Here is a 13,648-nt window from a genome sequence, read left to right as displayed (position 1 = left end):
ACAAGCATTACAAAAGAACAAACTGTGAACAAGTATAATTCTTTTCAGCCTCTGCGGTTAGACAGCCGCAGCGTGTTGAATTAAGGACTTACAGAGAATTAAAGAGCTTAAACAGCACTTTCATAAAAAAGTCAATATGACCATAAAGCCTTGATATCATTCCCAAAAAGAATTTCTAAAATTTATTAATGTGGGATAATACACATTTTATAAACTTTTTTTTATTACATTGCACTGAGATTAACTGCAACTTCTCAAAGCCTTTAACAATCACTGCCATTTACCGTGGAGGTAGGAGCTGTCGATACAAAACAAAGAGGAGCTGCTTCAGAGAACAGAACCTGCAAACCAGACCAACCCACTCATCTAAGACATATATTTCCTCTGAAGTCACTATGTTACCAGGTACTGATTTAAAAAAAAAAACACAATCTCTGATATGCAGCCAGACTTCACTCTCACGCCTGCTCTGGATTATCCAAAACAATGTACCCTGATTTGACACCAACATTGACTGTTTGCTTGCCAGAGAAATACACTTCTGGCAAAGTGAGGTATTTTTAATACTGCTGCAGCACACATGTAATACCTCTGTATACCTCAAACACTCACAGGAAAACAACAACAACAACAACAAAATGGCCAGATGTGGGACAAGACATGCATCTAACACGATAAAAATAAAGGATTTTAGAATGCAGAAAACCAGAAGAAGATTTTGTTCAAATGTAAAGCCCGACTTTATATTGCTGTGATCTCATGGGACACGTTTTCAATTGACTGTATAAATGCAGAACTTTAAAAGAAATAAAATGTGTAATAAACGAAGATTCAAATTCTAAATTTGAACCGCAAAGTAATTGGAACATAGACATAAAAATGAAACCTGAAACCTGAAACCCATCCATGCGATGGTAAGTAGCATTAAATACATATAAAATCCACCCTTTCACTACTTATAACCATCAATACCAGACCTTGGAACTAAGAGACGTTCCTGAGTCTCTGTCAGGGTGGAGGGAACATGTGTAGAAAAAATATGCTGTTTTAGCTGTAGCATGGGTGCAGTTATATCTGAAAGGCAAGATTAATATATTAAAACACATGCAAAGTTAAATTAAAATGAATAGTATAAATACCATGGATCTATGTGAATATACTGCACTGTCTGTAAATAATCTGATAGAAATGAAAAGGCCCCAAATAATCTCTGTAAGAATCCCTTGTATCTTTTACAGGAAGATGAAGATATGAAGCAGCTGTGGTGACTTGCACTAACAGAGAGAGACGGCTTGTGACTGAGAGTGAGCACTCAGATTTAAATTACAGTCTGTGGTCTTGTGAAGACTCACTGGCTCTTCTGCATGTGAGGGCTCAAATTCAGTTAGCTCTGGCAAAGAGTCATTTGCCTCATCGGTCTCTGTGGTTTTGCTCTGCTGATTATTCTTCTTTCTAACATCTCCTCTGTCTTGCTCCTCTTCATCAGGATCTTTGACTTTGTGTACAATGAAAAGATGTCTATTGAGGGACAGCACAGATGTGAAACACAGGCCACAGTGAAGGCACTGAGGAGTGTTTTCATCGCTTTTATGCTGAGGTATATGCTGCTGGAACCGTGCATTATCATCCGTGACGAAACCACACTTTGAACAGCGGAACTGAGTTTTTAGACGCTTTGCTGAAGGAGCCTCAAGACCCACAGCTTGATCCTGCACCTCCGGCTGTGCGCCCACAGCAGGTGCTGCTGATGAAGGCCCCTGAAAATCATAAAGAGTAATGTACTTTAAAATCCTAACCAGTAAAATCAGCAAAGCTTGTATACTGTTTTGCATATATGTTTTTTTTTTAATTTACCAGGATGGACGATTTTGGCATTTGGCTGAGATCAGGATTTTTAATCCCATGCATAAGACTGATGTGGTTCTTCAACGTTACGCTTGTCGTGAATACTTTTTTGGCGTCTGTGCAATACCTTATTGTACGGGGAACAAAAAATGAATTCAAATATTTAAAATTGGTTTAGCTCATGTATTTAAAAAAATAAGTTAACGCTTTTAAATCTTACCAACAAATATAATTTCTCTTTTTCCCATCATGGTCATTGCGAATGTGTCTTCTCAGACTGATCGCAGAGTTAAAAGACTGCTCACAATGTCGACATGGATACTTCTTCACTGACTGTTGAAGAAAATGAGTTATGAGGTAATTATTAATAATAAAAACTTTCCGTGCTAGCATATCAACACAGAAATTCTATTGCTTTACCTTGCCATGGTTGGTCTTCACATGGGATACGTAAGACTCTCGTTCGGTGAACACCTGGAGACACTCCCCACACGTCCAGCCAGCAGGCTTCACACGAGGTCTGTCGCCCTGCTCAGACCTTTTTCTGGGACCATCTGTGTGTTTGTCAGAGTGATGGTTCCTCTGCTGCTGGAGAGAATGAGAATCCTGATGCCTGTCAGGCTTGTCTCTTGCTCTGCTGTTCTCCTCCGTCTCTGCTGTTGTGTTTCCAACATGTATGCCCTGCAAAACAGAAAATACATGGCAAAAATTAAATAAAATTGACAATATATTATATATTTTCAAATATATTTGACTGTTGTTTTGTAGTCAGTCATGGTTTATTTTAAAAAATTAAAAATATATTCATATTTAATCTGCAGACATAAAAATAGTTTAATACATTAATAAAAAAAGTATAATCAAGGCTAACCTTGAAGTGCTGCATTAACAGCTGCTTTTGTGGAAAGACAGAGTTGCATTCGGGACATTTGAATACACATGAAACACGCTTGTTGGCGTTCTGATGGAAATGTTGAAACAACAACTGCTTCTTCTTGAAAACCGTCTCACATGAACACTTAAAGATTAACCTGCAAAAACAAGAGAAAACCATTACAACAACCCATAAAAAGAATAAATGAACAACTTCTAACACCCAGGTGAGAAGACTTTCACTCACTGAGGAGATATTTTGCTGGAGCTGTGTTTGTTTTTCATATGCACTTCACAGCCTTCAGAGGTCTTGAAAGCAACCGGACAGATGGCACACTTGTAAAAGACATCACAGTGTTTCTCTTCTATGTGAGTCTTTTGTCCTTGTAGGGTTCTGAAAACCACATCACAGTGAAGGCATCTGGGGGGAAAGGGGAACATAGTGCCACTTTATTAACACTGCTCTGTGCTCTGCATGTTGTGACAGTGATTACCAATGTTGCATACTAGAATACGTACTTGTACCAAGCCTTGCGAGCATAGTGTAGACAGTTTTCTTTTACATGTTTCTGTATGTCTGCGGACCGGCTGAGGGCACCACACTCAGGACAACAGTAAGGGGACTTGTGTGCATGAATGCGTAGATGAGCTCTGAAGCTGCACTTGTTAGGCAACAACATTGAGCACATTTTGCAAATCTGTTATAGAAGAAAAGAGAGAAGAGTTCCTAAACTATTACAAACAAATAAGTTGGACACAATGCTGGCAGCATGTTCCTTCATTGTAATAAAGATGTGCATTTTTAGATTTGTATCTTTAGGCATTTAAATGGTTTAATATTGTAAGTCTGAATTGGACTGTTGCCAGCCAATATTTCAACAGAGCCTCTACTCACCAGTGCTTCTACATCTTCACAAGGTTTCTGGTAATGGCCTGCAAGTGCTTTGTAGTCAGACACCTGCTTGTTACACTCCAGGCACCGGAGTTGGTGGCGGATGACATTGTCTGGATATAAGGGCAGGACAGGTTCATGTTTTGATGAGGCCAACGGTGAAGTGTAAGAGCCAGCATTCCCCGGTTCAGCGGTCAGGGGCACAAACATTTGTTCCTCTGATATGGGCTTCAAATGCAGCTGTGTGCACTGCATTACCGTGCCATTGTTCTTGTGCTCTCGTGCATGTGCCAGGAGGGCACACTTGTTGAAGAACACCATCGTCTTTGCACAATGTGTGCATCCAACCTCGATGTGAACACTCCTCCTGCTGTAATGATATGCCAGGCTCCTCTCAACTCCGAACGAGTCACCGCACTCGAGGCAACAGTATCCATGTGGTGGAAGTGTGATATTGCTCTCTGGAGGGGGGTTCAAGTTGGGCACATATGTAGGCACAGGGTTGGCATTGTTCAACAGTCTGTTCAAGGTTCCTGCAGCTGTATTTGAAACAGATGTGTGGGGGAAAGGATTAGCAGTCTTGACCTGATGCACCAGTGGGACGGTACTGTAAACTGTAGAGGAAAGTGTGTGTTGACTTTGTTGATGAGAGGTGGAGCGTGCTGCTACTGAAGCAGCAACGCTGTGAGGGACCAGGTTTAGACTAGCTAAGTGCATTGCTTTTGGAAGAAAGTTTGTGCTGGTTGTGTTGCCTGCTGTGGATGACACTCTCTTTGGTTTCTGCACCTGATGGGAAACAGTTCTTTTGACAGGACCACCAGAGTTGTGGAATATTGTTGCAGACTGTCTTCTGGAGTTTTCCTCCGACTTTCTGTGTAACAGTTTTGGTGAAGATGTACTAGCTGGGTTACTTTTAGTCTGTACCCCAACTACACTATCAACTATTTGAGACTGATGAGGAGACACATTATAGTAGGAATCTTCACTGATCATACTCTGCGATGGAGAGGATTCATAGGCGGAGTGGACTTCATCTGTTTCTGAATCAGGCAGCACACTTGTGACTGTGCGCTTGATCTGCCCTGATGTGGTTTTAATGGTCTTGATTCTGACCCTGGGTATAGCTGGTGGTGACCCAGATGCCACTGCAGGGGATGCTTTGCCACTACTGTCACTGCAGATGCTCACAGGACTATCAGAGGGCCTCATTAACCGTTTCACCACTTCAAGTGGACTTCTGGGGCTTCGTGGTGAAATGGGCACCTTAGGACTAGCTTTCATGAAGTCGCTCTGACCTGCTGATGACTCCTTGGAATTTGTTTGCTCGCTGGGATCTTTCCTAGCATTCAAAGCTACAAGAGCCTCAAGACAAGAGGAAAACTTAGATGTCTGCGATTTGACATTTGAATAAGATGTGGGAACATCCCCTGTCCCAGAACTGCAGTTCTTGCTGCTATTTGGTGGGGAAAATACACTGTGTTTAGGTGTTGTCTCTGCTTCAGTGCTGACGCAGATCTCTGAGGGCTCCCCACTACTCCTTTGAGTGTACTTGGGAATATCAAAGTCCTTGGGACTGTCAAACATGCAAAGGTCAATTTTTGGGGGATTGTCTTGGATTGCAGATTCCACCAAAACTGAAGCTTCTGTGAAACAGGATGTCTCTTGTTTTGGATGCATTTCATGCCTACTACTCTGAATGTCTTCAGATTCAGGACTGGAGACAGGACTTGTACGTGACAGTGACTGTGAAAGTGAATGTGTAAATATTGGTGCTCCATCCAGCTTATTTTGAATAAGTTCTTTTCCAGGAAGCTCTGGTGAATTTTCGCCATTCAAAGCAGAGACAAATGATTTCGAGAAGTCCATGTTAACTGTCTCAGTAGAGTCAAAGGAGGTCTCTTGTCCCCTGAATCCATTTTGCAATGATGGTCCTGAGTGAAGCTTCTCACCAAAATCTTCCAGTGACTCCTGGCGACTTGTATTTTTTACAATAACACTCACAGCAGGAATATCTGCTGTTGTGACAGCTTGGTCATTCAATAAATCATCATCCAGACAGATCCCGGTGTGTTTCAGCTGACTTTCTGTCTCCTCATGACTTCCCTGGATGGGCTCTTTGGCATCCAATCCTGTGGCATCTGGGATGTCAAAAGCTGCCAGAAGATCATCAAAATCTGGGGTCTTCATGTCACCCATGGCTGCACAGTCTCATAAACCTATAACACACAGGCAACGTTAGCTAAACATAATAATTTAAATGTCAGCTTCACACTTAGTACTGGGGGCTGAGCTTAACAAACTGTTAACATAAGAATCAGCTGTTTATGTACCCTAAACTACCCTGACTATTTCTTAGCTTAGGAACGTCTACTATGCTAACGGTAGCCTTAGCTAGCAAGCCAAGAGCTGACAGCTATGCAAGTATCATCATTATTTCACAGGATAACATTACAACCAGCTTAGGGCGTAATACAGACTTCTGTGCACCCAGCGTAATCAAATGTCAACGCATGCCCCTGGCGAACAACACCAAATTTGCATGTGTAGCCAACACTGGAGGAAGCTAACAAGATATCCACATAACGGAGCCGTTAGCGACATGCTAAAGCCAAAATAATGTAGCAAAGACAGTTAACTCGTCATATACGTATGTACAACGCGCTTACCATTTGATCCAATTACGTTTAACAGCTTCAGGAAATGAGCAATACTGACATGTAACTGTGAACCTCAAGTATTATGCAGCTAGGCAGGGCTGTTTAGGTTTTCTTAGCTAGGCTACAAGCTACTTCGTTTTCCTTTTGCTGTAGTGGGCGATCAGGCCCTCGACGCTGTCTGACAGACCAGAGGCGGTGCCAGTGAGTGCTTTCTGTGGTCCTACTAGACGTCCATAAAAACATAATTCATGTCCCTCCAGTCAGGCTGCATGTCCCCGTGTGTTGGCGTCATTGCTTCCTCTACTAAGCTGTCAAAAGTCGGAAGGCAACTATACCTGGCAGGGCGGGACCTTCTGAGGCCCCTGAGGGTAAAAGGTAAGGCTACAATAATCAAACCTGTCACTGCTGCTATTGTTCACCCATACTTTGCAAAACCTTGTGCGTCTAGTCTGTGGACAACAATAGGGAAACATCATTGGTCTAATTTGTATTTGCAGAACAGAATGCAAAGTGCTTAAAACTATAAGCTTCACAAACAATTCATATAATATTAGTGTATTTTACTAGACTCAAGTCCAAATAAAAAGGGAATGTGCTGCTTGCGAAATACAGCAATATAGTGTGAAATACGATCATTAATTGTTATATATATTACTTTGTTTAGCATTTAGCATACACTCGCCCTCTAGGTGCATCTCCTGTGGCTGTCAGTGCTGTGTTGACCCCTTTCCATGTATAATCAGGATGCAAATACAGGAAACCAGGTATCAGCCTAGCAACCTGGATATGTTGTAGATCACTGGACACCACATAAAGATAAGATTGTCCAACTGTTTGTTTTTAATATGTGTACCTAAGAGTTTCTGGCAAGCCCTGTTGATATTCAATTGAATTTCACAATGAAAAGTAAATGGTCATTAACTCAGTTTTTTCCTGTTCACACTTGGGTCATTCAAGGACAACAGTCTTGCCATTGTTTGAAATTGTGGTCAAAATTTTTTTTTGCAAACTGTCCTTTTGCACCACTGATCAGGAGCTTGTGGGTTGACATAGAAGGTGTTGTTGTCCTGTCAGACAGAACTGAGGGCTGAAACGCATGCATGTCTTCCTTCCCGCTATTACCAGTGTATACAGCACATCACAGCAGTGGCATCTTGCAGAAAGTGCAACACTGAAATAAAGATAAAATCTAACAGAGGCAACGATGCAGCATGATCTGAGAGATACATGATGGTATCAGTGGTGCAGATGTGACATTATTCTGGTTGATCGTATTGCACAATGATCCCTCCAACATGAGCAGGTATCTTTCTCCAGTCAATAATTAGACATAAAACACTTAAAAAGAATTGCCTTGGGTTACTGAACCTGCGTTTATAATGTAGTGCTACCTGTTATTAGATCATTAATCTCTACTAATGAATTTCATTGCACTAAAAGGCTTGCTACATATTAACTTGTCACAAATGACCTGCAATGACTTCACCCAGACTGACTTGAGTACCCATTATAAGTGATATAAACTGGGGAATTGTTGTAATTTGAGGGAATCATAGATTTTTATGTGTGAGCAGCAGATCAGATGTGTAGAACAAATGGCTGCTGCTATATATCCCACCATAAAGTACAGCAATAATTGAGCACATAAAAATAATGTACTTATTTGGTAAGAAATTGCTTAAATTATTTGAACCCAGGTGAAACAGTGAATGTTTTATACAGTGGCTATTCCTTTAATTGTGCTTTAAGTCAGACACAAAGTTAAATGTAATACATCTGCCTTTGTTTTGTCATTTATCATCAACATCTCATGACGAATCTATATTTAGGAAGTCGTCTTTGTAAAGAGAAGAATTTTTTATGACCTAAAGCTTGGGTGGAGTACATCCACATTCTCACTTATGATTAATCCACTGTGTATTCCTCTGCATTGTCAAATATAAAATACCAGCCTTTCCAAACATCTTATCGTCATGTTGTGTCAGCGGTTTGCCGAACATGCTCAACATCTCGTCTAATCAGGTGTGGTCACACATAAGGAGATACTAAATCATTTCTATAGCACGGCACTTTTTCCTGTGTTGTGTACTTCCAGGCTGATCCCAGAGCAGCACACACACTGCGCTCTGTTAATTAATGATAAGAGCCTTCATAGAGGGCAGAGTATATTTCCTGCTGGTGTATGTCACTGCTCTTCATTTGACAGCTGCAGGTTTAGGAGGACTCACAATGAGTAAGCCATTATAGTTCTACTTCTTTTTCCTTGAATTAAGCTGCTGTTTCTGTGCACTCTTTTTAAAAAGATAAGACTCAAGGACTTCTTTTATCGCACAGTGCACACAGTTGTTACTTGTTCAGCGTTCCTGGTTGTTCACATTTAGGCTGCTGCATATACCATACATGTGAACCATGACACTCTTTTTTTTCAGTGGAACAAAACGGTGTTCAGCTCAAAGACACAACCCATGGCAATGGGAAAGGTTTCGACAACCAGGCTTTTGAGATAGAGGTATGCATTAAATCTCTTTTTTTTTTAATTAACTTTTTTTTAAAACCAAAAAATGTCTTTATGTTTGTAGGAGGACAACTCTACTGACACTAGCAGTGTCAAAGGGGAGACTAAAAAGACAAAAAAAGGAGTTGGTTCATATTTAAGGTGTGTCAGTTTATATGATTGCTATAGTTGTATTATTCATGGTGCAGTGCTGTGTGTTTAAGTGACGTCTGTGCAGCGGTTTTCTGTATTACTGAAGTTTTTGTAACTGTGTGACTGTGATTTTATTGTTTTTAAAACTGTATTGGAGTGAAAAAAAAAATCACATTTCTTAAAAGGCTATCCATGCACTCATAATAATGATGACATAATCACTCAGGGGAGATATGATTTATTTTACACCCAGTAATTTGATTTAACCTGTTCTGTGCTTCAGCCAAGTTTCCAAGCCCTTTAATGCCACGGAGGATTACATCAAAGCTCATTCGAGCACCTTCAAGCACATTGTCCTGGGCATACTTGGAGCAGGTAGTAATTTAAAAAGTGTTTATTCAGTACACTGAGGTTTCTGTGACGAGCCTGAGGTAATCTGTTCTCCTCTGCAGGGTATGTGGCATACTTCATTGCAGCCTGTGTCCTGGATTTCCAGAGGGCCACTGCTCTTGTAGTTCTGACCTGTTTGGCTATTGTCGCAAAATCCTATGAGCTTTTGAAGGAGTACAAAGGAGAGAACATCAGGGACTGTTTCAGTCCTGCCGTCAGATGCTTTAAGTCAAACTTGAAATGGTTAAAATGGTGAGTAAACCAAATAACGTCTTTCTGAACAGAAGTGTTATGAAATGTTTCATGAGTGACAGTTTGTTGCTTTGTTGTTTGTCTTGAAAGGGTTTTCATCTTAGCCGTTGTGGTCTTGCTCGTGCTGTGGCTCATTTTGGACACAAGCAAGCGTCCTCAGCAGCTCATCTCATTCGGAGGTGTGTGTATGTTCCTCGTGCTCTTATTCCTTCTCTCAGCACACAGGACGATGGTGAGTTTTGAGCGCTGGCTCCACTTAAGGATGCATAATTACTGTGAAACATGATCAGGCCTTATCTGTCCACTTATCTCTTGTCTACATATCTGAGACTTTGGATATCATTTGGCCATGTTATCATCTTATGGTTTAGCTGAAGTGCTTCCTTGCTATTACACTATATATACTACTTGATGGTGACTCCCAGATTCACTGTTGTTTTTTAGGTGTCATGGAGGCCTGTGTTTTGGGGTCTGGGGATGCAGTTCTGCATTGGCCTCTTCGTCATACGAACAGAGCCTGGACTCATAGCCTTTGACTGGCTTGGAAAGCAAGTGCAGGTATTATATTTAGACAATTTTTTATCATACACACACATCATACAGATATTTGTAGCCCAAGGTGAATGGAGACAGATTCTGTACACTTGCACACTTAGTCCAGCACACGGATCTCTTCTTTGTAGTCGTCATAGCAGTGATCGTGGTGTACCTCAAGCCTGTATCTGAGGTCTATTTATTTTATGTATATACATGTGTGGAGGGTCCTTATTGTCTCTCATCTATAAAGGGTCTTCACAGTGCTTTTAAAATCATGTAAAAATGGCAGGTTGGAATAAAATCCACATTCAGAATGACTTCACAAAAATAGTGATAACTTTATACTTCTTAAAACAGAGTTGTATCACAGGTGTCCTTTTACCTTTGGCTATAAAAACCAATCGCCTCTTGTAAAAGGATTTTCGGAGACCAGTGAGAGGAAAAAGCATGTTACTATCTGTTACTATCTTATCGTGTTACTATCTTATGTGTTACCCTTTACTTCATTATTATTCAAGAAGCAGCTGATGGTTGCATAGAGCAGACGTTTATGTAATAACTGAAGATTATTATTGTGTTCACAATAACAACTCTTAGTGTTTTCTTATTTACCAGGAGAAACAAACATGCTTATCTTTAGAATGATTTTATGTTGCTCACCATCATTCTTTGGTCATTTAAGGGTGAGTCAGCAGCATGTGTCCAAAGGCATACAGCCTGTTAATCACTTATTTATGTGTAGTTCACCTCTTTACTGTCTGATTGTAAAAGGTGTTAGTGTCATTAATGAGGTGTATTTAAGGACATAGATGAATAAATATTACATGTTTTCACTCTTTGTTCTGTATTATTACAGACATTTCTCGACTATACCAAAGAGGGATCATCCTTTGTTTTTGGGACTCTGATTGAAGACATTTTTGCCTTTCAAGTAAGTTAAAAGAAGCTTACTGGCAATCAGTCACAATGATCCATTGTTTTCCTTGAATATGTATGACATATGTCTCGTGGTTCCTCCTTAGGCTTTGCCCATTGTGGTGTTCTTCAGCAGTGTGATGTCTGTCCTGTACTTTCTGGGGATAATGCAGTGGCTCATTTTGAAGGTAAAACATGCGCCTAACGTCATGCTTCATGTTCATGTAGGTGTGTAATATATACTTATATACACTTTCTGTCCATGCAGATCTCATGGGTCATGCAGATAACGATGGGAACCTCTCCTACGGAGACATTGAGTGTGGCAGGCAATATATTTGTGGGCCAGGTACTCTGCTTGCAACACATTTTCTTTGACCTTTCAGTACTATAAAGTCAGCCATATTTAAAGTGCAGTTCACTTGTTTGTCTGAATGTAATGGTTGTTTTCTGTGATTTTAGACTGAAGCACCCCTGCTTATTCGCCCATATTTGAAGGACATGACTAAATCTGAGATCCATGCTGTGATGACAGGAGGATTTGCCACAATTGCAGGCAGTGTCATGGGGGCATTTATCTCATTTGGGGTAAGATAAAAACAATTACATATACCAACAAATGGTCATAAAAGTAATGATTCAAAAAAATGCAAATACTTCATTATACAGATTGATGCGTCCTCCTTGATAGCAGCCTCTGTCATGGCTGCTCCCTGTGCAATGGCCCTCTCAAAACTCTCCTACCCAGAGACAGAGAAGAGTATCTTCAAATCAGACAAGAATATCAAAGTGGCTTGCGGGTGTGTATATCTTTGTGTTTCTTCTCATAACACTCATGTTTTAGTTCTTTCTGTGAGTTTGTTATTTTTATTTTTATTTACTCTTAAGCGATGAGCAGAACATTCTGGAGGCTGCAAGCAGTGGGGCGTCTGCATCCATTGGTCTTGTTGCAAACATTGCAGCTAATCTGATAGCCTTTCTTGCTATCCTTGGATTCATAAATAAAGCTTTGAGCTGGCTAGGTGGCATGGTGGGATATCCTGAGATCACATTTCATGTATGTTTTAGTGAAAGACAAATAATATGCTGATATTTCACAGACTCAGTTTAACCAAATATCTATTTCTTCGTCACAGTTAATTTGCTCTTACGTGTTCATGCCTGTGGCCTTCATGATGGGGGTGCCATATGAGGAGAGTTTCACTGTCGCTGAACTGATTGGCACAAAGCTCTTCCTCAATGAATTTGTTGCATATGAGAAATTATCTCAGCTGAGGAACAACAGGCTCAACGGACTTGATGAAATTATTGGAGATGAAAGACAATGGATATCAGTGAGTAAATGATCAGAGTTTGACTTTGCAAATTGTCAGCGTGTTTGTAGAAATTTACACACGTGATGTGATGTTCTCCTTACAGATCCGTTCAGAAACAATCACCACGTATGCTCTTTGTGGCTTTGCCAATTTCAGCTCGCTGGGTATTGTGATTGGAGGACTGTGTGAGTACTTTGTCATCATCATCATTGCTGCCAGTTTGTTGACCCTTAGTGCTCATAAGTGAACTTTCTTCTCTCAAAGCCTCCATATGCCCATCCAGAAGAGGCGACATCTCATCTTTAGTGTTGAGAGCCATGATCACAGGGACTTGTGTCTCTCTTGTCAATGCATGTATAGCAGGTACATCTGGAAGGGTTTGTTTTTAAGTGCACCTCTTTTGCAGCTTGTGTGGCAGTTTAACAGAGTATTTCCACTCTCTTAGGGATCCTCTTTGTTCCTCCTTTGGACTGTGTGGGACTGTTTATGGAATCAGCCTTCAATGCCACAGATAGCAACATCCAGTTTTGCTGCCAGGACCTCTTTAAAAAGTATGCATTCACATTTTCTTTAAGGGTTATTTGTAAAATTTCCCAGACTACAAAAATTAATCATCAAAATAGAAAAAAAAAGATCCTAACAGCTCTTTGTTGATGTTTTAAGTATTGGAATACAACTGAACTGGAGAAGCTAGATGCCCCAGTTAATCTTAAAATTTGGCCTATTAGTTTGTTATGACTTAAAACAGCAGACCAGAGGCATGAAAGTGAGGTTAACAACCAATGACATTTTTTAAACATGCACAGTTTAAAGTATTTCTTTGTGAAATGGGCCTTTTTACACTCACCTCTCTAATAATTTCCTTTACAGCGCTGTTAACAATGGGACTATCTCGTTCGAAGGATCGTGGAAGCCGGTAGCGAACGTCACAACGTTTTTCTTAAAATGCTGTGAGTGTTGCGGCCTTACTGATGCGACAGTTTGTTCCTAGGAGATCAAAACATAACTGCAGGCCTCATGCAAAAAAAAAACATTTTAACAGCTTTTCTTTCTTTCTGTGAAATGTATTTTATTTATTAATTGTATCAGACTCTCTCAACTGAACAAACACACCAGCTGTTCATAGGCCTGCATTTATGCTAGCCCCAAAATATTAACTATTAATTAAAAAAATGACAAACACAAAGCAACAAACAAGAGGTGGTCAGACTCATAAAGGCATTGTGTGACTTGTGACTTACAGTAGGTGGCACCACCAACATGACGACGATAGAAATCCAAGTATGTCAAACTAAATAGTAGTAAATAGGCATATAATGAATGT

General features: G+C 40.4%; 2 protein-coding genes across 3 annotated transcripts; one reads left to right on the top strand and one right to left on the bottom strand.

The window, feature by feature from the left end:
* Positions 1 to 201: 201 nt before the first annotated feature.
* znf592 (zinc finger protein 592) lies at positions 202 to 6,410 on the bottom strand. The gene is made up of 9 exons (XM_028432180.1): positions 6,277 to 6,410; positions 3,614 to 5,826; positions 3,238 to 3,416; positions 2,966 to 3,139; positions 2,717 to 2,876; positions 2,266 to 2,526; positions 2,066 to 2,178; positions 1,855 to 1,972; positions 202 to 1,757 (listed from the first exon to the last, which is right to left on the bottom strand). The coding sequence occupies exons 2-9, from the start codon at positions 5,804 to 5,806 to the stop codon at positions 1,275 to 1,277; spliced, it is 3,681 nt and encodes a 1,226-aa protein (XP_028287981.1). The 5' UTR covers positions 5,807 to 5,826; positions 6,277 to 6,410; the 3' UTR covers positions 202 to 1,274.
* Positions 6,411 to 6,477: 67 nt separating this feature from the next.
* slc28a1 (solute carrier family 28 member 1) lies at positions 6,478 to 13,600 on the top strand. 2 transcript variants are annotated; one of them, XM_028432182.1, is made up of 18 exons: positions 6,478 to 6,642; positions 8,697 to 8,776; positions 8,847 to 8,923; positions 9,198 to 9,289; positions 9,367 to 9,556; positions 9,647 to 9,788; positions 10,001 to 10,114; positions 10,950 to 11,024; positions 11,116 to 11,196; positions 11,277 to 11,357; positions 11,471 to 11,596; positions 11,678 to 11,808; positions 11,897 to 12,065; positions 12,145 to 12,342; positions 12,428 to 12,509; positions 12,589 to 12,687; positions 12,770 to 12,875; positions 13,195 to 13,600. In XM_028432182.1, the coding sequence occupies exons 1-18, from the start codon at positions 6,516 to 6,518 to the stop codon at positions 13,313 to 13,315; spliced, it is 2,091 nt and encodes a 696-aa protein (XP_028287983.1). In that variant the 5' UTR covers positions 6,478 to 6,515; the 3' UTR covers positions 13,316 to 13,600. The 2 variants fall into 2 exon arrangements, with proteins under 2 accessions (XP_028287983.1, XP_028287984.1); XM_028432183.1 differs by lacking the exon at positions 6,478 to 6,642 and adding an exon at positions 8,343 to 8,500.
* Positions 13,601 to 13,648: the final 48 nt, after the last annotated feature.

The sequence above is a fragment of the Parambassis ranga genome, chromosome 19 (assembly GCF_900634625.1).
Source record: "Parambassis ranga chromosome 19, fParRan2.1, whole genome shotgun sequence".
NCBI classification, from domain to species: Eukaryota; Metazoa; Chordata; class Actinopteri; family Ambassidae; genus Parambassis; species Parambassis ranga.
The sequence above is the reverse complement of the archived record's forward strand: the minus strand, read 5'-3'. Positions and strand labels throughout refer to the sequence as shown.